Raw genomic sequence first — 26,090 nt, 5'->3', positions numbered from 1 at the left:
AATCCCCATAAGGTTAACAGCTGATGGTTCAGCAGAAACTCTGCAAGCCAGAAGAGAGTGGCAGGACATATTGAAAGTGATGAAAGGGAAAAACCTACAACCAAGATTACTCTGCCTAGCAAGGATGTCATTCAGATTTGACGGAGAAATTAAAACCTTTACAGACAAGCAAAAGCTAAGAGAATTCAGCACCACCAACCAGCTTTACAACAAATGCTAAAGGAACTTCTCTAGGCAGGAAACACAAGAGAAGGAAAAGACCTACAATAACAAAACCAAAACAATTAAGAAAATGGTAATAGGAACATATATATCAATAATTACCTTAAATGTAAATGGATTAAATGCTCCAACCAAAAGCATAGACTGGCTGAATGGATACAAAAACAAGACGTGTATATATGCTGTCTACAAGTGACCCACTTCAGACTTAGGGACACATACAGACTGAAAGTGAGGGGATGGAAAAAGATATTCCATGCAAATGGAAATCAAAAGAAAGCTGGAGTAGCAATTCTCGTATCAGACAAAGTAGACTTTAAAATAAAGACTATTACAAGAGACAAAGAAGGACACTACATAATGATCAAAGGATGAATCCAAGAAGAAGATATAACAATTGTAACTATTTATGCACCCAACATAGGAGCACCTCAGTACCTAAGGCAAATGCTAACAGCCATAAAAGGGGAAATCAACAGTAACACAATCATAGTAGGGGACTTTAACAACCCACTTTCACCAATGGACAGATCATCCAAAATGAAAATAAATAAGGAAACAGAAGCTTTAAATGATACATTAAACAAGATGGACTTAACATATTTATAGGACATTCCATCCAAAAACAACAGAATACACTTTCTTTCCAAGTGCTCATGGAACATTCTTCAGGACAGATAATATCTTGGGTCACAAATCAAGCCTTGGTAAATTTAAGAAAATTGAAATTGTATCAAGCATCTTTTCCAACCACACTGCTATGAGACTGGATGTCAATTACAGGAAAAAAATATGTAAAAAATACAAACACATGCAGGCTAAACAATACAGTATGAAATAACCAAGAGATCAATGAAGACATCAAAGAGGAAATAAAAGAATACATAGAAACAAATGACAATGAAAATATGACAACCCAAAACCTGTGGGGTGCAGCAAAAGCAGTTCTAAGAGGGAAGTTTATAGCAATACAGTCCTACCCCAAGAAACAAGAAACACCTCAAGTAAACAACCTAACCTTACACCTAGAGCAATTAGAGAAAGAAGAACAAAAAAACCCCAAAGTTAGCAGAAGGAAAGAAATCATAAAGATTAGATCAGAAATAAAAAGAAATGAAGGAAACGATAGCAAAGATCAATAAAACTAAAAGCTTGTTCTTTCAGAAGATAAACAAAATTGATAAACCATTAGCCAGACTCATCAAGAAAAAAAGGGAGAATACTCAATAGAATTAGAAATGAAAAAGAAGTAACAACTGACAGTGCAGAAATACAAAGGATCATGAGAGATTACTACAAGCAACCATATGACAATAAAATGGACAACCTGGAAGAAATGGACAAATTCTTAGAAAAGCACAACCTTCCTAGACTGAACCAGGAAGGTACAGAAAATATAAACAGACAGATCACAAGCACTATTGAAACTGTGACTAAACATCTTCCAACAAACAAAAGCCCAGGACCAGATGGCTTCACAGGCGAATTCTATCAAACATTTAGAGAAGAGCTAACACCTATCCTCCTCAAACTCTTCCAAAATATAGCAGAGGGAGGAACACTCCCAAACTCATTCTATAAGGCCACCATCACCCTGATACCAACACCAGACAAAGATGTCACAAAAAAAGAAAACTACAGGCCAATATCACTGATGAACATAGATGCAAAAATACTCAACAACTAGCAAACAGAATCCAACAGCACATTAAAAGGATCATACACCATGATCAAGTGGGGTTTATCCCAGGAATGCAAGGATTCTTCAATATACACAAATCAATCAATGTGATATACCATATTAACAAATTGAAGGAGAAAAACCACATGATAATCTCAACAGATGCAGAAAAAGCTTTTGAAAAAAAGTCAACACTGATTTATGATAAAAACCCTCCAGAAAGTAGGCATAGAGGGAATTTAACTCAACATAATAAAGGCCATATATGACAAACCCACAGCCAACATCGTTCTCAATGGTGAAAAACTGAAACCATTACCTCTAAGATCAGGAACAAGACAAGGTTGCCCACTCTCACCACTATTATTCAACATAGTTTTGGAAGTTTTAGCCACAGCAATCAGGGAATAAAAAGAAATAAAAGGAATCCAAATCAGAAAAGAAGAAGTAAAACTGTCACTGTTTGCAGATGACATGATCTATACATAGAGAATGCTAAAGATGCTACCAGAAAACTACTAGAGCTAATCAATGAATTTGGTAAAGTAGCAAGATAAAAAAATTAATGTACAGAAATCTCTTGCATTCCTATACACTAATGATGAAAAATCTTAAAGAGAAATTAAGGAAACACTCCCATTTACCATTGCAACAAAAAGAATAAAATACCTAGGAATAAACCTACCTAAGGAGACAAAAGACCTGGATGCAGAAGCCTATAAGACACTGATGAAAGAAATTAAAGATGATACAAACAGATGGAGAGATATACCATGTTCTTGGATTGTTAGAATCAACATTGTGAAAATGACTATACTACCCAAAGCAATCTACAGATTCAATGCAATCCCTATCAAATTACCAATGGCATTTTTCACAGAAGTAGAACAAAAAATTTCACAATTTGTATGGAAACACAAAAGACCCCGAATAGCCAAAGCAATCTTGAGAAAGAAAAACAGAGCTGGAGGAATCAGGCTCCCACACTTCAGGCCATACTACAAAGCTACAGTAATCAAGACAGTATGGTACTGGCACAAAAACAGAAAAATAGATCAATGGAGCAGGATAGAAAGCCCAGAGATAAACCCATGCACATATGGTCACCTTATCTTTGATAAAGTTGGCAAGAATATACAATGAAGAAAAGACAGCCTCTTCAATAAGTTGTGCTGGGAAAACTGGACAGCTACATGTAAAAGGATGAAATTAGAACACTTCCTAACACCATACACAAAAATAAACTCAAAATGGATTCAAGACCTAAATGTAAGGCCAGACAATACAGAACTCTTAGAGGAAAACATAGGCAGGACACTCTATGACATAAATCATAGCAAGATCATTTTTGACCCACCTCCTAGAGAAATGGAAATAGAAACAAAAGTAAACAAATGGGACCTAATGAAACTTAAAAGCTTTTGCACAGCAAAGGAAACCATAAACAAGACGAAAAGACAACCCTCAGAATGGGAGAAAATATTTGCAAATGAAGCAACTGACAATGGATTAATCTCCAAAATTTACAAGCAGCTCATGCAGCTCAATATCAAAAAAAAAAACCAACCCAATCCAAAAATGGGCAGGACACCTAAATAGACATTTCTCCAAAGAAGATATACAGATTGCCAACCAACACATGAAAGGATGCTCAACAACACTAATCATTAGAGAAATGCAAATCAAAACTACAATGAGTTATCACCTCACACCAGTCAGAATGGCCATCATCGAAAAATCTACAAACAATAAATGCTGGAGAGGGTGTGGAGAAAAAGGAACCCTCTTGCACTGTTGGTGGGAATGTAAATTGATACACCACTGTGGAGAAGAGTATGGAGGTTCCTTAAAAAACTAAAAATAGAACTACCATACGATCCAGCAATCCCACTACTGGGCATATACCCTGAGAAAACCATAATTCAAAAAGAGTCATGTATCACAATGTTCATTGCAGCTCTATTTACAATAGCCAGGACATGGAAGCAACCTAAGTGCCCATTGACAGATGAATGGATAAAGAAGATGTGGCACATATATACAATGGAATATTACTCAGCCATAAAAAGAAACAAAATTGAGTTATTTGTAGTGAGGTGGATGGACCTAGAGACTGTCATACAGAGTGAAATAAGTAAGAAAGAGAAATATATATATATATAAAAATACTGTATGCTAACACATATATATGGAATCTAAAAAAAAAAAAAAGTTCTGAAGAACCTAGGAGGAGGAGAGGAATAAAGACACAGATGTAGAGAATGGACTTGAGGACACGGGGAGAGGGAAGGGTAAGCTGGGATGAAGTGAGAGAGTGGCATGGACATATATACATTACCAAATGTAAAATAGATAGCTAGTGGGAAGCAGCTGCATAGCACAGAGAGTTCAGTTCGGTGCTTTGTGTCCACTTACAAGGGTGGGATAGGGAGTGTGGGAGGGAGATGCAAGAGGGAGGAGCTATGGGGATATATGTATATGTACAGCTGATTTACTTTGTTATAAAGCAGAAACTAACACACCATTGTAGAGCAATTATACTCCAATAAAGGTGTTAAAAGAAATAATAATAGTTGATAAAAGAGTAACAGGAAAAGAGAGGTTTGGTCATAAAATGAGGTTAGCTAGTATTTAATAAGCTCATAATTCCCTAAGGTGTGCCAGGCTCTTTATGAAAGTTATTAGATTTAGGGCTTCCCTGGTGGCGCAGTGGTTAAGAGTCCACCTGCCGATGCAGGGGACACGGGTTCGTGCCCTGGTCTGGGAAGATCCCACATGCCACGGAGCGGCTGGGCCCGTGAGCCATGGCCGTTGAGCCTGTGCGTCCGGAGCCTGTGCTCTGCAATGGGAGAGGCCACAACAGTGAGAGGCGGCCCATGTACCGCAAAAAAAAAAAAAAAAAAAAGAAAAAAAAGAAAGTTATTAGATTTAATAAAGGTGTTAAAACTATGGGAAAAAAATATAGTAGCTGAAATTTAAGATTTTTCTTAGTCAATCCTTAGATGATGTGGTTTATTATTTACCATTACACAATAAACCAAGGGAATAATCTAATAAATTTGAGTATTTTAGAGAAAGCTAGTTTGATCTTTGATGAAAACATCCATTTACATATTAATTTTCAATAAAAAAATTTGCCCTAGAAATAATTTTGCAGTCTAGAATTTCGGAAATCTAGTTCCTATTTGTAAAATTTGCTTCCAAATAGGTTCAACAGGGTTAGTGTTTTCTCTTTTTGTTGTTTTTTGTTGTTGTTGTTGTTGTTTTGCGGTACGCAGGCCTCTCACTGCTGTGGCCTCTCCCGCTGCGGAGCAACAGGCTCCGGACGCGCAGGCTCAGCGGCCATGGCCCACGGGCACAGCCGCTCCGCGGCATGTGGGATCCTCCCGGACCGGGGCACGAACCCGTGTCCCCTGCATCGGCAGGCGGACTCTCAACCACTGCGCCACAAGGGAAGCCCACTGTTTTCTCTTTTTAACTGATTTTAGGCTTTTATCATAACAACTGTAGAAATTTATCATCCCATCTTTTCCTGAAAAATGGTGGTAACATTTCTAATCTGAACTGTTTCCAACCATAACTCATTACTGCATTACCTAGTTTAGTGATCTAAAGTAATTTAATATTTTACATGATATGAGGTATGATGGGGCAAAAACCAAGCTGTATTCTACTGCATAGCAAATGTAACATAATAGTTTTACATTATTTTTTGCTTTTAGAAGCTGACTGATCATTAATCGTTATTCCTAAAATGCCAAGCACAGTTTACCTTATTCTAAAAATACTGAAATTTAAATACAAGTTAGGCATGGAATTACTCATTGAGAACAAAGAAAAAGAACAATTGACCATGCTGAAGATTGGTATAAAAGGGGTAGATTTTAATCAAAACAGTATTGGATAATTTTCTCATCTGTGACCCTGCATATTAAAAATTATGAAATATGTGAGGACTCTAATGTCATATTGACTCATGAATAAAATGTGTTTACTGAGTGCATAATTGCACAAGGCCTTGTGTACAGATCCCATAGGGTCATGAAGAATAGAACAATCTCAGGAGACCCATTTAAGGAAACATTGAAAACCTATAGAAAAGATCTCTCTGATGGCTTCTGCATTATTCAGATTACTCAAAGAAAATACGTTGGCACTGCAAGTTAAAATAGATATTTTATTGAGAAACTTGCTTTGTCAGTGAGTGAGTAAAAGTTACAAATATTTTTATTTAATAAAATTAGCATATCCTTAATTCTAAAAACATCTCTTAAAAGCTTTCATTATCTGAAACTGCAGATCATTCTGAGTCAGGGTTTTCTTTTAGTGTCTTCCATGGAAAAAGATGCTGCCAATTCCTGTCATGCAAATAACAGAACATGTGTAGTATGACTTGTTCACAAGCAAAACAAATTCCCCACTTGAGTTTGAGTTTCTTGCATGCATAGAATTAATATCTTTATTGCTGTAACTAAAAAATTCTCTTGGTACAGCAATGAGGCTTTATGCTTACTCCTGAGGATTCTAAGAGTTATAATAATGTGGTCATATATATTTTTTTAAGTTATGTAGCAGACAGTTCTGCTGAAAAACCCCATTCCCCAGTTATAACTTAAAATTGGTATAGGTTAATACTACACACTAATGTGTAATTTACTTGTTAAGTACACTAGGCTTCCATGCAGGTTTTTTTTTTAATTACATTTTTGTTGCATTAAAAGGGCAATGATTTAACCCTATAAATTATTTTCTAAATGGCTTTTACATATAAGACACTAAAAGTATGAGACAAATATTTGAAACAGTTTTAAATAAGTTAAACCAGTACTAACAGCTAATAATTAAGTAGAGGGCAACATTTAGTAATTTTCAAATTTATAAATTTTTATACATGGACACTTAAAAAAACTAAATTGTAAATGTAAAAATAGGATGTTAGGCATAGAATTTTAAAATCTTGGCTTGAATTACATAGTTTTTTCTTCTCTTTAACTGCAGGGAATAAGGTAATAGGTCATAAGGTAATCTCTGTCCTTCTGCACAGAGATGCTTTGTGCAAACACCAGAAATGATATATCACACAGCAATAATTTTGCTGATAAATTTAAATGGATCTGCTCAAATTATTACTTTTAGTACAAAAGCTAAAGGTTAGACTATACTTCTGTTGATGAATTTTAGAGATAATAATATTTATGGAGGTTCTTATTTCCCTCCTAATGGCACAGATTAGTACGTTGGATAGAAAAGCAAGAGGAGATGAAGCACTTGTTTTTTAGAAAAGTGCTTCTAGTTTTTAATGAGTACTATTTTTCAAGGGGATGGAAAAATAGAATAAGAAGGCCTCTCATAAGAATCAATGAAATCTTTTGCAATAAGTGCAAACTGGTCATAATTTAAGGTCCATATCCTCCCAACAGCTGCCAAATTTGGCAATTTGAAAGAATAGTAAATTGGATATTGATTTTGAAATTACAGCACGCAACTGCAGGAAGCAATGTTTTAAAATATTGGCATAGTTTATAGTAATTATTATATTCATTATCAGAACTTTAAATTTTGATTTGTTTCTCTTTTTTCTAAGTCAATTAACTGTGTGTTTTACATACACATGAAATCACAGAATATTAGCATGGGGTGGAAACATGTCTTGTCAAATTTTACAGAAGAGGCAACTGAGGCTCAGAGAGGTTGTGATTTGCCCAAGGTCCCCTAACTAATAAGTAACAGATCTGGGGCTAGAATATGACTCCATGTGGGCTTGTCTCCTTTATAACTTAGGTCTTAAGGGATGGGGATGAATGCTCAATTTCTTTGTATCTTTCCTGTTGGGGAATGTTTGCATTAATAGCAGGAGGACTCTGTTCAGGACTCTTTTGAAGAAATCTGTAAAACAAGTACTCATCCCGAAATTCATAATTGTTGGTGATATGTTGGATGACTCCCCCTTGCACCAGTTTATCTCCGTATATCACAGCTTCACCACGGTCGGAGGCAAGGCCAACTTCAATTAGCCAGCTCACCAGGTCACAGCCACAGAAGGTCCCGACAGAAGTCTTTGCACCACACCTGTATGTCAAAGGAATGATTCACCCATATGTTCTGTAAATCTGGTATCAGCACTGCATGATGGAGGACAAGCAAGGAAAAATAGAAGGAGACAGGGAAAGACAGCATGACAGTTAAAAGGTGGCAGGGATGAAACTATTCTGAATATAAAGGGTTTATTAAATTACCTGAACCTAGAAAGACCCACCAGAGAAAAACAAAATAGGCCAATAATGCTTGTGAAAACAGAAACACTTAAAACAAATGACTTAGATAATGTAAGTGCATCAACAAATAAATATTCTTTTTAGAGTAGATGGTCTTTTATGGTCAGATGCATTCTGTAGATAGCAATTATATATTTTATAAGTTATACTCAGTTAAAATAAATAATTTAATTGTCTCAGGAGCATTAAATAATATTTTTGCAAGCTCTTAAGAAGTGACAATTTTTACTAAATTACTGAGATCAAACTTTTTATTTTCTGCTTATCACAATACCTTTCTTCATGCCCTGAGCAAGATAATCTTACTGATATGTTAGGAATTTGCTCCATTAAGAAGCAGGCAGGGCTTCCCTGGTGGCACAGTGGTTAAGAATCTGCCTGACAATGCAGGGGACATGCGTTCCAGCCCTGGTCCGGGAAGATCCCACATGCCGCGGAGCAACTAAGCCCGTGAGCCACAACTACTGAGCCTGTGCTCTAGAGCCCACGAGCCACAACTACTGAAGCTGCATGCCACAGCTACTGAAGCCCGTGCACCTAGAGCCCGTGCTCCACAACAAGAGAAGCCACCGCAGTGAGAAGCCTGAACACTGCAACGAAGAGTAGCCCCTGCTCGCCGCAACTAGAGAAAACCCACGCTCAACAACGAAGACCCAACGCAGCCAAAAATAAAAAAAATAAAAAAAGAATGACTATTAAAAAAAAAGAAGCAGGCAAAGGGTAAGTGAGATCTGTCTTGCTATAAATCTAAGATTTGTTTTTCATAGTTGTTGACTATATTCCCCACACTGTACATTTCACCCCTGTGATTCATCTGTTTTACAACTGGAAGTCTGTACCTCTTAATCTCCATCACCTATTTCTTTCTTCCCCCCAACCTCCTCCCCTCTGGCAACCACTTGTTTGTTCTCTGTATCTACGACTCTGTTTCTGTTTTGTTATGTCTGTTCATTTGTTTTGTTTTTTTAGATTCCACATATAAGCGAAATCATACAGTGTTTGTCTTTCTCTGTCTGACTTATTTCACTTGGTGTATTGCCCTCTAGGTCCATCCACCTTGTCGCAGATGGCAGGATTTCATTCTTTTTTGTGGCTGGGTGATATTCCATTGTATATCTATACCCCATCTTCTTTATCCATTCATCTACTGAGGGACACTTAGGTTTCTTCTATATGTTGCCTATTGTAAATAATACTGCAATGAACAAAGGGGAGCACATATCTTTTCTAATCAGTGTTTTTTATTTTCTTTGGGTCAATACTCAGGAGTGGAATTGCTGGATCATATGGTACTATTTTTAATATTTTGAGGAATTTCCATAAGATTCCTCAGATTTTTTTTTTTTTTTTTGGCCATGCTGCATGGCTTGTGGGATCTTAGTTCCCAGACCAGGGATTAAACCCACACCCCCTGCACTGGAAGTGTGGAGACTTTTTTTAAAAAATAAATTTATTTATTTTACTTATTTATTTTTGACTGCGTTGGGTCTTCGTTGCTGCAGGCGGGCTTTCTATAGTTGCGGCGAGTGGGGGCTACTCTTCGTTGTGGTGCGCGGGCCTCTCATTGCAGGGGCTTCTCTTGTTGCGGAGCACAGGCTCTGGGCACGTGGGCTTCAGTGGTTGTGGCACGTGGGCTCAGTAGTTGTGGCTTGCGGGCTCTAGAGCGCAGGCTCAGTAGTTGTGGCGCACAGGCTTAGTTGCTCCGTGGCATGTGGGATCTTCCCGGACCAGGGCTCAAACACGTGTCCCCTGCACTGGCAGGTGGATTCTTAACCATTGCGCCACAAGGGAAGCCCCAGTGCGGAGTCTTAATCACTGGACTGCCAGGGAAATCCCAGATTCCTCAGATTTAAAAAATTTTTGATAATAAATCTGCTTCTTAATTATTTAAAATTTGTCTTCCTAATGCAAATGTGAGGGTGCCTCAGGTATGAATAAAAAAACAAGGGAAAAAGAAGTGTAAAAAAACAAATTAAGTAGATTCTGTTCATTTTTATACAAGTATGCAATAGACAACATGAATCTGTCCACAAGCATTAGTTAAGCTGCAAAACCTAAAGTGCTTGACAATAGGAAACAGTGGATGAATATCAAGATGAAATGAGAAATAGGTGACAAAAATTTTAAAGCATTTAACCACAAATGAATGTACATTAGCGTTTCATATAAAAATTAGAAAAGAGGTTAATATACATGAAAAAATTTCTCAAGTACACAAAATCACAATATTGTAATATCAGTATTTTACTTAGTAATAGGATATCTTAATTTATGCTTTGCAACTACAAACATCACTTTAAACAAAAGCCTGAATGTTACACCCGGAGCCTGAGCCTTTTTCCTCCTCGTTGATTTTAAATTTATAGCCCTACACCTTCTAATCCAGACACCAACTGATTAATATTTGCTTCCTGATGACTGATCAGGCAGCTACAACCACAGCCCACGGAGTTGTGCAGAGCGGCAGAGGATTAGCCACTATGCAGGATGCAGAGCAGTCCCATCACCAGCCTGTGCCCATTTGCCATCTGGGACGGAGGCAGCCTGACAGCCCTGCAAATGGCAAAGAGCCATGCCAGTCGGCAATCACAGTGGGCCTGGTGGAGGTAACACAGAGTTCCTTTTTTTAAATTTTAAAAAGCAATTTTAAATAGTTGAAACTATCCATAGATGGTACTTTGAAATAATTGTGTTTGGGCCTTTAAGGGTGGGAAACTAATATTTTTTCATAGCTTACCATTTCCAGAAACTGGGCTAGGCGCATCATATAGATTTTGTTATCTAATGCAAACAACCCCAAGAGCCAGGTATTTTAAAGAAGAGGAAAACTAAGGTTTAGAGACTTAAACTTGCCCAATGTCACAGAGCTAATAAGTGGCAGATCCAGTAATTGAGTTCTAGTATTAGTCCCCACCCAGTGAGTCCCCTTTCCGCGAGCTATACCAGGATACCTCCAGTTATAATGAAATATAGTGACATAATATTTGTAAATATTCTGAATGGTAATTTTCATAAATTTTCAATTTTTCAGTTATAGACATAAAAGTATTCTTAATACCATGATTTGTTTTTTTCTCTTTTTTTGACAACCAAAAATATTGGCACTAAAACATTTGTTTATTCTTTTCCTGCTGTATACTCCATACAGGATTAGAAGAATACATATGCTGTCACAGACTGAAGATTAGGACTTGAGGTGAAAAATAAGCAGCAGAACTAATTAAGAGATAGAAATTTCATTTCATTTTCTTAACAATATCATTAGTAATATGAAATAGCATATGACTAGCATACTCCTAGGAGATGGGGAATATAAAATCACTTCTAAATACAAAGTATCTCAAAGGTTTTTGAGAGGTACTAATGGCCAACATGAAGTGAATGTTCATATTCTGCTACATTTTGGTTCATTCTAAAGTTTTCATGTTTTACATGGAAATCAGAAGTTATATGGCATTTAAAAATGTAAAGATCAAAGTGTTATGGCTGCTATATATGCTGTTTCTTAAACTATAAACTGACCCATAGCTATTTTAACTTTTATGTGTATATGTGTTATTGAAAATAACAATAATAAAGTTAGTCACAAGCACATTACTTAGCTGATTACAAGCCAAAATTAATCATCTAAAATATAATTATCTAGAACCTGTACTTACCTTCTTTCCTTCACAATGTTTTGGATACAGAGGTCACGGTGATAATGGATAAACTGTTGACAGGTCATTTTTATTTCCTCAGGAACAGAAGAATCCCTATTTTCTGCTGTTTCTTTATTGTTCCATAGGAATTCAAGTCTAAAAACCAAAATTTAAGGATGCAATTTTTAAGGAAAGAAAAGCCCTGAGAGAGAGCCCCTTCTTGCTTATCACCCCATCAACATGGCTGTTCCAAAACTGTCACTCACCACAGCTGTCATCTACAACACCCAGACATCCTTAGTCTCTGAAGCAGAAACATATTTAACCTGCATTTGGTGGCTGGGGCGGGGGACTTGAACATTTTATAAACCCTCCAGACATGCTGGACCCATTTCAGTAACTACCAAAAAATGAAGTTTCTCATTCTACATTCTACTGTTTTAAAACGCAAAAAATAACGTATAGAGATCAAGTATATTATTTAATCATTTTCCAATTTTGGTACCAGAGAGACAAATAGTGAGACCTGGAGTACAAAACAATTCTGTTTTGCCAGCCCAGACAATAGATCTGTTGACTCTTTTAACCAATCAACATTATGAAGCTAATAACTAAGTGCAGTGACTTTCCTATTATGCTTTTCTTCTTTCATGAAAGGACTGTGACCCTAGCAACTATATTTTAGTTGCTAAATGCCCAGGGACCATTTACTGGGCACTTTTTATATAGGCAATAGGATAAATTCCACTAGCACTTCTAGTTTCTACTAATTTTGACTTTGAAAACAAATGGGGAAGTACGGATTCACCCCTCTACCTCCACAACTTCCTCCCATCCCCAAGGTGAAGTGTTCGCATTTCATTATTTTTCATAAAGAAATTCCTGATCTGAATTCAAAGAAACTCTTCACCAAGTTAATTTAAAAAAATTGAAATTTAGAAAGAAGAAAACTTGAGTTTTCTATAAATTGTCGGTTTGACAGAAAGAGAAATCCTGTTGTCAAACAAGAAAGACAATCAAATATAGACCTTTGGGGGCACATCACCTACTATTTCCATTTCTAAATACATTTTCAAGTTTCATTTTACTTTATGTAGTTAATGGCATAGATAGAAGTCAGTGTCCATCAATTCTTGTTAAAATACAAATTAAAATGTTGGATTAATGACAGCTCTTCTGTCATTTTCTCGGCAATTATTTACAACAAATATGTGAATCAGCAGATAACCTTTCTGTGGTTTCCTAGTAGTTTCTAAAGGTTTAAAAATATAAGTATCTTAATAGAATGGCTTTGTCATCACCTTTACAGTTACAGCTTTATTTCAAAACTAAAAGTACCTTCTTTTGAAGGGTAGGATGATTAAATGTTTGTCCAATCCAAAGATGCCAAAGGAAATAAATCCCTATGGAAGAAAAAAAAGTTATATTTTATGAGTTCTAAAATAAATTTTAAGACAGAGAAATGATGGAAGCCAAAATATTTATTGCTTGGGGAAGTAAACCTCTAGTGATTAGAGCAACATTTTAAATAGAACACACAGGCAATACCTCTAAAGTTCAGTGCCTGATGGCACATGTACAGTCAATCCTCTGTATCCACAGATTCCATATCCATGGATTTAACCTACCGTGGATTGAAAATATTTGGGAAAAAAATTCCAGAAAGTTCCAAAAAGCAAAACTTGAATTTGCCGCATACTGGCAAGTATTTACATAGCAATTAAGGTGATGTAACTAACCTAGAGATGATTTAAAATATACAGGAGGACATGCATAGGTCATATGCAAACACTGTGCCATTTTATATGAAGGACTTGAGCATCCATGGATTTTAGTACCTGAGGGGTGTCCTGGAACCAGTCCCCCTCAGATACTGAGGGATGATTGTATGGTCCTTGGCTACCTCTTCCCAATCATCTTTCCTACTAATTATGATGGGTGAAAAAAGTGAGTGCTGAACAACCACATTGGCAAGCTAGCTTACTGGAGAAAAATGAAAACATTTAAGGGCTATATGACTTTTTTCCCCTTTCTAAAAAGAAAATAAAATATCTCCCATTATGCTTAAGTACTTCTTTATTTTTTTCTGTTAAAACTTCAGAAATTATAGAATTAACAAGTGCTATAGGTTCTGATTATAATGAAGTAACTGAAAAAAATTTATGTGAAATGAAATTGGCTAGTGTTTAGGGAAAGGGTTTGAAGAATTTGGGAGTGATGAGGCAAACTAGCACCAGATATTAGCCACATATCAGGACAATCAGGACTGCCTTGGGGAGATGAGAGGCTGGGAACTGCCATCTGTCAGGCACAGTGGGGTAAGGATTTTAGAGCAGGTTGGTGTGGGTAGGATGGAAAATGCAATGACATGAAGGACCTACCTGTCTTCACCTCAAATTATAAACCACCTAAAGGGAATGATCTTACTACCACAACTCCCCAAGAGAAAAATGGAATGGGAGCAGGTTTTGTATCTGTCTCCCTCCTTTGAAGCACTTCAGCCATAAGCTGTGGGGACAATATTTCAAATGCAACATTCCTGGCATTAGCTTCTGTTTGCGGAGCTTTGTCAGTCCCAGTCCTGGGATGGCTCAGCTTGGAGTGGGCTTTCTGAATGCAAAATGCTGAGTAAGACTAAGATTTTCAACCTAGTATTTTATAGTTCTTGGGTACAAAATCAAATCTTGGACAGTACCACAGAGTGAGGTGGGCATCAAGTAGCCCTGGGATGCTCATGTCTGTCTATAATAAACTGATAGGTCACTTGTCTGTCTAAATATAGCCATTTTTGCTCCCATAATAAAGGCAAAGCAAACTGGAAATATTTCAAGAAATTAATGTTAGGGAAAAACTTGCAAGAGCGTCTACTTATAAATGTTAACTAACTCATATGGCCAATCATTTCAGGTTTAATAGGCAAGCGCAATGATTTCAAGTACTGTAGTTTTTTCAACCTGATAATTAATCTTGGGACTAATATTCTTTAATTAAAAACTAAGGGATGTGGTTAAGACTTCGCCTTCCAATGTAGGGAGTGCAGGCTTGATCCCTGGTCGGGGAGCTAGGATCCCACATGCCTTGTGGCCAAGGGACGAAGACATGGAACAGAAGCAATATTGTAACAAATTCAATAAAGACTTAAAAAAAAATGGTGCACATCCAAAAAAAAAAAAATCTTTAAAAAAAAAAGTAAGGGACTGAAGACAATTAAATTTTTACATCAAAATATTTTCCCAATATCTAAAATATCATTTACCCTTAAATATCCATTTTAATAGTGACATAAACAAAGACAACAGCACCTATCATATTAGTTCTTCATGGAATTTTAATTTCTAATTTCTAAACTGGGGGTGACAAGTCTACTTTGCAGATATTCTTGTGATGTTTAAATGAAATAATTAATGTAAAGTGCTTAAAAATGTTGGCATATAGTAAACTCTCAAGGAATGGTATCTACTATCCCTGGTCAAATTTTATTTATATACCACATGATTTTTTTAAAAGGATTTAAGTACCTGTAGTTCAAGAAACATCAAAATGTAAATGAAATAATGTGCATTAAAATAAGTTGCTAAACTAAAGGCTCAGAGAAGTTAAGTCATTTTGCCAAAGTAACTTATTAAGGCCACAACAAAGTTTAAAAAGAACTTGGAACAACTTGTCCCTGCTAAATTATCATTCTTTATCTCAAAACCAAAGCAAAAAACTATTTGGTATTTCTGATTGAAACACTCAGTGTGCATTCTGATGACTTTAACCAATATAATAATTCATCTCTACTAGGAGATAGGCAGCAGCTGTCAGCTGTCACGCATACCAGCAGCTGGCAAACAAACTAAACCCTTTTGATTTAAAAGAAAACAACAACATCCGTACCATCCCCCCACCCCCACCATCAAACCATCCAGGAAAACAAAACCCCCTCAAAGTTCTCAGTAAATAAATACCTGGCCAAAGTTAAACACAGCACAGAAAAACTGTAACTCAACATACAGTCTCCCAGGCTCTTGGTTGAATAGCCACCATAAACAACTGGAAAGATTCTGTAAAGGAAGGAGAAAATAGTACTTTAAAATGAAGCAAGCTAATCATTTCTCTCTATCCAGAACATAGTACAATAACTTATCTACTTAACAATTAGGAAGAAAAGAACTAAAGGGAAAAACACCAAGAGAATATAGAGGCTCTGTCTTTCAAACAAGAGGTTTCAACCTCTCTTCTTGACAGATGTCATTCAAGCAGCATCTATTCTGATCAGATTTGAAGCAAGAAGACATGAGCCATAATACAGAAGCTTACATAATACATCAGGACTTCGACTAGCCGAAGACAGGTCTGATTTTAAAATTAGTTTTTCACAGTGAAAACAATCACATCACCAAGCAGCAGTTCTTGGCTGCATTTCTTACTTCTTGATTTTTGTTCTTAAACAGCAGTTAAAATGGTGCTGGCTGATATGATTCTATGTAATGAGCATCCCAGTTTGGAAAGGGTAAGGGGGTTTCTTCATGGGTTATATGGTCCATCTCCCATCGCTAGGCAAGTTACACTTGAACTATCACAAAGAAGTATACAATAACTGGTAATTCACTAAAGAGGACATAGAACTAATTTTTTAAAAACCCTTTAGTAATCAAAGAAATGCATTTAAAAAATGAAGTGCTATATTTCACTTATAAAATTATCAAATAAAAAATTTATAATATTCAATGTTGGTGAGAGTACTTTACAAACCTATACTACTTCTTTGGAAAACAACTTAGTAGAATGCATCCAAAGGCACAAAAATATTTATATTCTTTGATCCAGGTTTCCCAACTTTGAGAATCTATCATAAGGAAATATATTTCACGGAGATGTTTATTAGAGCATTCTGAAAAACTAGGAATGATCCATAGATCCATAAGGAAGTGGTTGAGTGAATTATAATGCTTCTCCTCTATGGTTTATTGAGGAGCCATTTAAAGTAATGGTTATGAACACTTTGCAGCAATATGAAAATGCTTGACATAAGTCACAAAGCAAGACATAAATCTGAATGTATTATTAGAACCATGAAAAATGTATTGAAAAAGAGAAGGCAGTAGTATGATGGATATTTTTCCTCTTTTCTCTATTTTGTAAGTATCCATTGTATGAAGTGGTTATGTTATTTTCATAATATAAAATTATTTCTAAAAGTTTATTTATCTGAGGACTATCTTCTGAGAGACCATGTAGTCATTTATCCACAGAAGTCAGTCAAGGAATATGTTAGGAGTAAGTGGTCCTGTACACATCATGGAGATGCCTGGTTTTACCCCAAATTCTAGGTTCAAGGCATAGGATGAGTAAGTATTCTAAGCAAAATAAGCCATTGAAGCACTTAGGCAACAGAGTAATGTGAATTATTCATTCTTTCCCCCCAAAAAACATTTAGCTCAAGATTAGGATTCAGATGGTTGAACTGCCACCCCCCTGTGAAGGAGCAACTAAGTTTCTCCAGATGCCTGAAAAAAACCTTTGCCAAACATTTAAAGAAATGGCCTCAAAACAAAATCAGAAGAAACATTTACAGCAAACAGGCCAATGATGAGAAGTAAACACAAAAACACATGTCGAGTCAGTTGCTGGTCTCCACTCTGTAGATACTGCTCCTCTTCCTGGGCTAATATGCAGCTCTGGGAGTTACAGCGACTCACACAATGTTCATCTATAAAACAGTAAGTACGATAATTTGTAATCAGAGCTTTTTATCTGAATGCATTTTAAATTCATAATGACTTCCTAAACAAACCACCACATATGCACATTCAGCTCAGAATCAGTATTTTATTTTAGTTGAAATCCAAGGAAGTCTCCTTCATGTTGTTTTAGGAGAGTTCTACTTGTAGAATGTTTTTATCCCCCCAAAATACAAGTAGTACGCAATAGTTCTCTTCTACATTATTTAACAATGTAACACACACACACACACACACACACACACACTTTTTTAAGGCTAAATTAATAACTCAAGTTTCACCTGTGATAAATCTACACCTTGGGGTAATTTTGTAAAAATGTAAAAATCTACACCTTGGTGTAAATAGGTCACGAATACCCTATTTTGGCTAAGAGCAAAACAAATTTACTACTACCACTTGCCTTTCATTAAAGAGTTTAAAATTTGCCTTAGAAAAGACCTTTAAGAAACCAAATAAAAAATATTATACACTTTGTTCTGTTCACATATGGAACTAAGTCCAAATCACAACATGACTCTTCTCTGGCCTAAAAGAGAAGTGAGGGGCCTTTCACAAGAAACCTTTAATTCTCCCACCTCAGCTCCACTATATCTAAGGCATCAAATGCAGGGGAAAACATTTTTACAAAATAGATGCTAGTCTAACATACAGTCTTATTACAAAAAGTCAGAGATTAAAAAACACAACTTTACAGCTCTTACCTTTAAGCGAACAAAAATTTATACTTCCTAAAGGCTCTTCTTAGAAAAGAACATATACAACCATTAAACATGGTAGGGTACAATAGCTAATGGCACAGGTGAATGTTCACAATAAAAGTAGGTTAAAAGTAAAAAGAAACCAGGCTGCCAAACAGTTTCTGTAGTATGATCCTATTTTATAACAATTATTTGGGTACATACTGGTGTAGAAAAATTCTAGCAGTATATATAATAAACCTGGTCTTAAAACATTATGTACAAGTATTATAAATATGGATAAAAATAAATTTTACTATCATTTATTTGCCTTTTTTACACATTGCGATATTTATTTTGCCTTTGTGGTGTGTCAGTGTTTTGGCGACAAGGAATTAATCACATTGTTAAACTCTAAAAATTCTCATTTGTCCATGGTTTGATTTCCCTTAGACTTTCTTTATTTCAGGCTTAGGAATGGTACTAAATTATGTGGGCAGATGAAGTCCTTATATGATGGCTCTCATTCTATATAATTTTTGTAAAATATGATCAGAAGATCTAATAAGCCCCTATAATTAAAAAAAATTTTCAGGAATCAGCATTATTAATGGAGAAATGATAGATAAGAAAATTGTAAGGGGATTTTGGGGGGGGTAAAAAAGGTTGTTGAATCAAATCACATGTTGAGTTTGCTAATGGACTTTACTATCAGGTATACTGTATAGGGAAGAAAAAGCAAGGCAAACCCTTGGGAATTCTGATGTAAAGAAATATTAGCTTTAGAAAAGAGGCACACAAAACTTGAAACACATGTATCTGAGTGCCAGGAGGGGTTTCCTATTGAAAGTCAGTGAAGGCTCAACATCTGATGTATTTTTACTTCTTTCTGTGGAAATATGAATTCTACTATTTAAGATTCATTCCTAGCCAGCAGAAAGCAGTCAAGTATAAATCCCACCTGAATAATAACAACAACTACTGCTGCTGCTACTATGTTTAATAAGCATTTAGTTTGTATACCACTCACTGTGCTAAGTGATTTGCACACATCATTTCTTATAATCCTCACAACATTTCTTATATAAAAACATAATGACAGCAAAACAGTTGACGTACGCTCCATCATAAAGAGGACTTTTTAGGGTTTCCCTTTCTACTTTGATTAAAAATAAGCATGATCAACTGAAGGTACACTGCAATTTCACATAAATGTATTCAGCTGTCTTAAATAATTTGGAATTCAGACCATAAATGTGATTTAGTCTCTTAGTCTATATGCCAAAAGGTTATTACTTGTAAAGATTTTTCTTATTTTATAAGAAAGGGCATATTTTAAAGCACATGGATTCCAAATGTAATTAAGCACTAACTAATTAGTCCTGGCCCTGGGGGAATGGAGTGGGGGAAAAGTCTCAGCTTCTAAAACAAGAGCCCCCAAAAAATAATGGTCCTTAGGGCAAACTTCTTGGAATTATCACTTGGGTTAAATTTATTGGAAAATTTCCACGCAAATTAAAAATCAGTACCCTATGTATGCACAATTATTATACTATTTGTACTTTCTTTGAGAATATTCTCAAACAGTAGCTTCTATAGAAATTCTATATAGAGTTCTTTTAAGGCATAAGAATAAGGAATCTTTTGTTCCTTAGGCCCATCCTCATAGCCCAGATGCACTTACTTTTCTTTCTTTCTTTTTTAAAATATATATTTATATTATTTTTTTACTGGAGTATAATTGCTTTACAATGATGTGTTAGTCTCTGCTGTACAATGAAGTGAATCAGCTATATGTATATATACGTCCCCTCCCTCTTGGATCTCCCTCCTACCCACCCCATCCCACCCATCTAGGTCGTCACAGAGCACGGAGCTGAGCTCCCTGCCAGAGGCACTTACTTTCCTCAAACGAGGGAGTCACAGAGCCACTGGTGCTTATGTTTGCTACTGGTTCTGTGGATGGGCAGCATAATTCACCATTTCCCATGGAGCAGAAGCAGCAACCTATATAGACAAAAATACCATGTGAGGGAAGAGTCCAAGCACAACAGGAATGGACAGCATGAAGAGATGCCAAGTAAAACAAACCAAACCCCCCAAAACAAAAAAAAAAACCAAACTCATTCATACACAAACACAAATTTTCCATACAGCCACATTGTATGGGTATCTATCAAAAAGTATTCAGGGGCTTCCCTGGTGGCGCAGTGCTTGAGAATCTGCCTGCCGATGCAGGGGACACGGGTTCGTGCCCCAGTCCGGGAAGATCCCACATGCCGCGGAGCGGCTGGGCCCGTGAGCCATGGCCGCCGAGCCTGTGCGTCCGGAGCCTGTGCTCCGCAATGGGAGAGGCCACAGCAGTGGGAGGCCCGCGTACCGCAAAAAAAAAAAAAAAAAAAGGATTCAAATGTGCTTGTACAGAAGCTAACATTTAAAGAGTGGCAGACAAAGGATCAGTCTTTTACATATTGTCTCTTCTTTGTGTGAGACAAGGAAAATGTTTTTGTTTGTGTGTTTTCCAGCTGATATCTTTTTTGGACCCTCAGGGAATTCCCATAATTCATTAATTTTTTTTTAAGGAAAATGTTTTTATCCATGCTGTTTTATTAGTTTCCACTGTGCTTTGGGAAATAAGAATTTGACCACTTTCCTAAAATACAGCTTTGATTTCATCTCTCCTTGAAAACATGCACTAATGCTCTATTGCTAACTGCAGCTAATTCAAACTCCTTAGCCTGAATTTGAAAGCTCTCTAGGACTCGGCCCCTCTCCCCCTATCCAACCACTCCCACTATTCAACAAAGGCCCTTCGCTTCTTTCAGGACAATTCTCTAGTTGTCCTCCACAAACTTCATGTTTGAGTCTCCTGGCCTAATTTGACATAGATATCATCCAAACCCTCTCCTCCTCTAAGTTTAGCTCAAAACTCACTTCTTTCAAGAACATGTTTCCTACTAGTTTAGAAGATGCAGTAAAAGCAGTTGTATTCTTTTTTTATTTTTAGATATATACTGCTGAAAGCCTCTTGCTGGTTTATAGGTAAACTGGTTTACACAAGTCATACTGAGACATCTGCTATAGAGCTGTAATTTTACCTCTATATAGTCAGAGAACTGCATGCAGTGTCCTTTAAAACATCTCATATATATGGACACGGTGCTCCTTGACATGGATTATAATAGAATAACTTCAGTGATAAACTGTATTAAAACAATGTACTAAAAAGGAACAATTCATAGGCTGAACCTTTCACTGATAATGTGCTTTAATTTTTCAGTAGTGTTCTTAAAAACAAAACAAAAAAAGATTTCAAAGTATAAAGACTATAATCTATAATAAGCTATTACAAATGTCTTTCTAAATTTAAGATAACGATGCCACAGAATAATCGAAAAGAAAATACAGAAATCAGCTGGCCTTGCCCTCTTACCTTCATAAATTTGAAGGCTTAAATTCACTAAGATAAAATTGTTAAGAAAACAGATATAAAGCCAGCCCATTCCAATGACATATGTATAGGGAACACACACATATGGCAGTTTTTCCCTTCAAATGTAAGAAGGATGTGTAAGTGCCCCATTAGCCTTCTCACTTATGTATGTATGTCTGTATGTTGCTCAGTAATACACCATACTTATTTATTACTTTTTTATTTTACCCTTTGACCCCCTTCACCCATTTTTCCTACCCTCTACTCCCTGACTCTGGCAACCACGAATCTTGTTTTCAGAATCTATGAGCTTGTTTTTTTTTTTTTTAAGATTTCATATATAAGAGAGATGATATGGCCTTCTCTTTTATTAACTGAACCTTTGCTCTCATATTAAAATAGGTTAATTTTCCTTTCGATTATAATTCCACACTTAGAGTGTAAGCAAATCATGTGTCTCTGACAAATGTGTAGCGAGGGGCAGAAGGGAGTGAACTACTTTGGATTACTGAGATTTGGGGAGGCCAGGCTGGACATCTAATGTGTTATGTGTTAATACTACTAGCAAAGCAGAAGAGAGCAGGCTTTAGGGAAGGAAAATAACCAGACAGGTTTAAAAACCTTTTTCCTAGGAACATGGGTGAATAGGCAAATAAACAAGTGCTTTGCCACAGGAGTTTTCAGGGTAGCTTCAGAAAATCATGGCACATCTTATCGACCCATGCATCTATCCATTCATTTAACAAATATTACTAAACATGTATAGGAAGCCTGATACCATGCTAGGTGCTGAGGCTATAATGATGGGCAAGTCAGTCACAGCACTTACACTCTAGTGGGTTATACTGAAAATTTATAAAGCAATTATAAAGCAGTGAGATAAGAGGAGAGGTAAGTATAAACACTGCAGAAGGTTTTCTATTGAGATAAGCCATAGCTGTCTTCTGGCTCTCCATTTACTTATACAAAAGGTGCAAGCCAGTTTTCCTGCTAGAGATGACGATGACAGGATTTAAAGAACATCTATGGTACTGTTTATTTGCTATTTTTAAAGGACAGTAGAGACGTAGCAGAAGTCTCTGGGCTTAAGACACTTAGTTTAGGACTCCCCACACATGTTCACAGGCCTTTGGTGGCCAGTTCTAAAACCCTCGCAGGAGAAGAAGATGTAGAGAGTGGTGGTCTTTACGCCCTGTCTGAAAACATAAAGTAGATGGATTTATAGGATAAATGTGAGAGTACACAAAGAAAGCGAGGAAGCAAAGGATGCTGGGCATGATCAGAAAAGTACTCGAGACTTCAGAAAAGTGGCTTTTAAAATCTTAGTGAAAGCATACACATAATCCTTGAACTTCTGTTTTAAAAGAGAAAATAGTCAAGAGGACTCAAAAGAATGAAATTATGATGATATAATCACAAAGGATCTGACAAAGAAATTAGTGAGCACCACCAATAAAATGAACTAAAGGAGACCTGATTGAAGCAGGGTTAATGTAAATCACTAGTTGGCAAACTACAGTCCTATGTAGTTGGTATTAGCAGCATTAAATATGGAAACCAAGGCACAGAGAACTTGCCTAAGACCAAATAATAGTAAATTGTAGAGTCAGATTTGAACCCAGGCAGACTGGCTCCAGATCCGTGTTTCTAACCCCCATGCCATCTACTTCCAGTTTGGGAGGAAGGACAGGAGAGAGGAAGGAAGGCAATGTAAGACAGTAAGATTTGTGGGATCTTCTTCCTTTTAAGTTAGTTAAAATGCTTTTTAAAATCTCTTTTTAAAAAGAGATTTATTTTTGCTCTTTCTTTACTTATTGCTATTTACAACCAATAGTTTTAAGATTAGTCATCTCTCTACTCCACACACTCTCTAAACAAAATAGGTACCATCATTTACACTTCCTAGCACAGTGGTCTATGTTTATGAAATCTCCACATGCACCAATGAATCCAAAATGCATACTCTATTGCTGAGTTCCCTTCACGAATTGAAGCAAATCCGATAACCGTTAACACATTAACAAAGTCACTGGTTAGGGTCATATTTTCACTTATACCAAGGATTGCCGAATATTTTCTATAAAGGGCCAGATAATAAATATTTTAGGCTTTGCAGTCCATTGAATCTCTGTTGAACGACTCAACTCTACCAATATAGCGTGAAAGCATCCATAGGCAATATATAAATAAATAAGCATGGCTATGTTCCAATAACATGTGATGGACACTGAAATTTAAATTTCATATAACTTTCAAGTGTCATAAAATATTTGTCTTTTAAAATTTTTCTTCAACTCTTTAAAAATGTACAAGCTATTCTTAGCTCTTGAAACATGCAGAAACAGATGGCCCACTGTAGTTTGCCAACTCCCAACTTTCACCATTAACCCTGCTTCAATCAATCCTCTTTAGTTCATCTTATTGATGGTGCTTACCTGATACAATGTTGTTAAATTAACAGACACAGGTGCTTAGTTTCCTAGAAAGGGCCTTCCTTCAGTTGTTACTCTTCTCTAAACTCTCAGGACCAAGGAAGTCTTAGGATTTAAAAAAAGATTATCCTCACAAAAGATTTATAAACAAGAATCTAATAAATGAACTTGCAAGCTCTTTCTATTATTGACTATGATTCAAATTCATTTCATAAATACCTGTGATATTCAAGATAGTTCAAGGAAGTTTCCTTAAAAACATTTAGGATACAGGCTATACAGGCAGGTAAGAGTTTCTTTATAATTAAGGATCATACTTGTTTCTGGGATAGAACTTGTAAAAGGTTCAGGTTCATTTATCGGCACTGGACTGTCCTCGAAAGCAGTGCTTCCAGGCTCTGCTGCTTTGTGGTCTTGAGCCTGGTCGAAAACTTCATAGCGTCCTGCTTGGGAGGTGCGGTACATACACATGAGTGATACGCTGGCTATCACAATGCTGCAGAACAGGGTGACTGCCGTGATGATCATCTGTCAACGTTGCAAAGAGACGTTAGGCCACTTTTCACAATCCCAGCTTGAAATCTTAGTAGACGAGGTTAAGGGCACTTTTTTGGTTGAAAATGCGTTATCTCCATAGCTATAAATGCTCTACAACAGTAGTTCTTAAAAAAGAGGAAGAGTATGGAAGGAATGTAAGTTACTTGAAGAGAAATTAGGGTTTGCTTGTAATCAAATGAGATTTCTAGATGCTTCGTTCACTATGCATCATGTCCTTGGTTTCCTCTACAAGTAATCTAAATGATTACTTATAGACTTTTTCTTTACTTCAAAGATTTTGCTTGCTTTAGTACACAGTTCAAGTGTATTTCAACTAGAAACTTTGTTATGGTGATAATACTAAAAATAAGTGACTATAGCTAATACTTACTGTGTACTAACTATATACCAGCACTAGTCTAAGTCATTTATCTGGATAATCTTATTTATTCTCACAACAATCCAATAAAATTCAAAATTACAAAACAGAAAAAAAGGGTAAGAAATCAAAATCATTTTAGGAAGTTCTTAAAAAACACATCTTTGGGAGGGGCAAGGTAGGGATGTGGAATTAAGAGATACAAACTACTGCCTATAAATAGACAAGCAACAAGGGTGTATTGTACAGCACAGGGAAATAGGGCCATTATTTTGCAATAACTTTAAATGGAGTATAATCTATAAGAATATTGAATCACTATGTTATACACTTGAAACTAATGTAATATTGTAGACCAAACTATACTTCAATTAAAAAAAAAACACAAAAACCACACAAATCCGTGGGAATTTCTGATTCAGCAGGTCTCAGAAGCCTCCTACTCAATAGCTTTTCAAGCACACTTTTTCCCCAAATACTTTCTGTTCTGAAATTTATATGTACGATACAATTGAAAGTCAAGAACTTGGCTTTTATTATTACTGCTAACTTATTAAATGGCTTTAAATTAATCACCCTTTCCTCCAATAAAGGGAACATAATTCATAGGTATGCTTAAGAAGACCCAGCTAAGTTTCAAATATTTGGAAATCCTCAGCTACAAACAGACTTAAACATGTGAAATCTTCTTTTTCAATTTCATTTTCCTTTTTATAGACATGTAGAATCTTTACTGCATTTTGAGGTGTGAGTTAACAAAGTGACATAGGATCACCAGTGTGATAGGCAATAAACTGGAATAGACTTTCAAAATTAATTTTAATTTAAGTATAGCAAAACACATTAAGAAGCTAAAGAGAGACATTCTCAAGAACAGAACTGTCAATAAACTCTTCTCACCTGCTCTTTTCCATAAAAGAAGGCTGAGTCAATGCTGTCTCCATTATGTTTTCCAGCTATCAAAAGAATACCAACAAGGAGAGCAGGAATCCTATAATAACAAGAGTTTAGAGGGAGAGAAAAAAAGAGCGAGAGAAAAAAAGAGAGGATGAATAGTAACTGTGTATGTGGGAACATGTAAGCA

The 26,090-nt window shown here is 36.2% G+C and overlaps 1 protein-coding gene across 3 annotated transcripts in view; it reads right to left on the bottom strand.

Annotated features, from left to right (window-relative positions):
- Positions 1–7,428: 7,428 nt before the first annotated feature.
- GPR155 (G protein-coupled receptor 155) overlaps positions 7,429–26,090 on the bottom strand; it is a 41,627-nt gene continuing 22,965 nt past the window's right edge. The window contains exons 9-16 of one of the 3 annotated variants that reach the window (XM_029225679.1): positions 25,907–25,997; positions 24,558–24,618; positions 20,128–20,232; positions 17,378–17,514; positions 15,770–15,865; positions 13,158–13,222; positions 11,838–11,975; positions 7,429–7,972 (exon numbers count right to left, since the gene is read on the bottom strand). In XM_029225679.1, the coding sequence (XP_029081512.1) occupies positions 7,681–7,972; positions 11,838–11,975; positions 13,158–13,222; positions 15,770–15,865; positions 17,378–17,514; positions 20,128–20,232; positions 24,558–24,618; positions 25,907–25,997 (985 nt within the window). In that variant the 3' untranslated portion in view covers positions 7,429–7,680. Of the gene's footprint in view, positions 8,026–11,837; positions 11,976–13,157; positions 13,223–15,769; positions 15,866–17,377; positions 17,515–20,127; positions 20,233–24,407; positions 24,619–25,906; positions 25,998–26,090 lie in introns of all 3 variants that reach the window. The other 2 variants (XM_029225678.1, XM_029225680.1) reach the window with 2 other exon arrangements.

Source organism: Monodon monoceros, unplaced genomic scaffold, assembly GCF_005190385.1.
Source record: "Monodon monoceros isolate NGI ecotype Baffin Bay Population unplaced genomic scaffold, NGI_Narwhal_1 Super_Scaffold_16, whole genome shotgun sequence".
In the NCBI taxonomy this organism is placed as follows: Eukaryota; Metazoa; Chordata; class Mammalia; order Artiodactyla; family Monodontidae; genus Monodon; species Monodon monoceros.
This window is presented reverse-complemented; position numbering and strand designations above follow the sequence as displayed.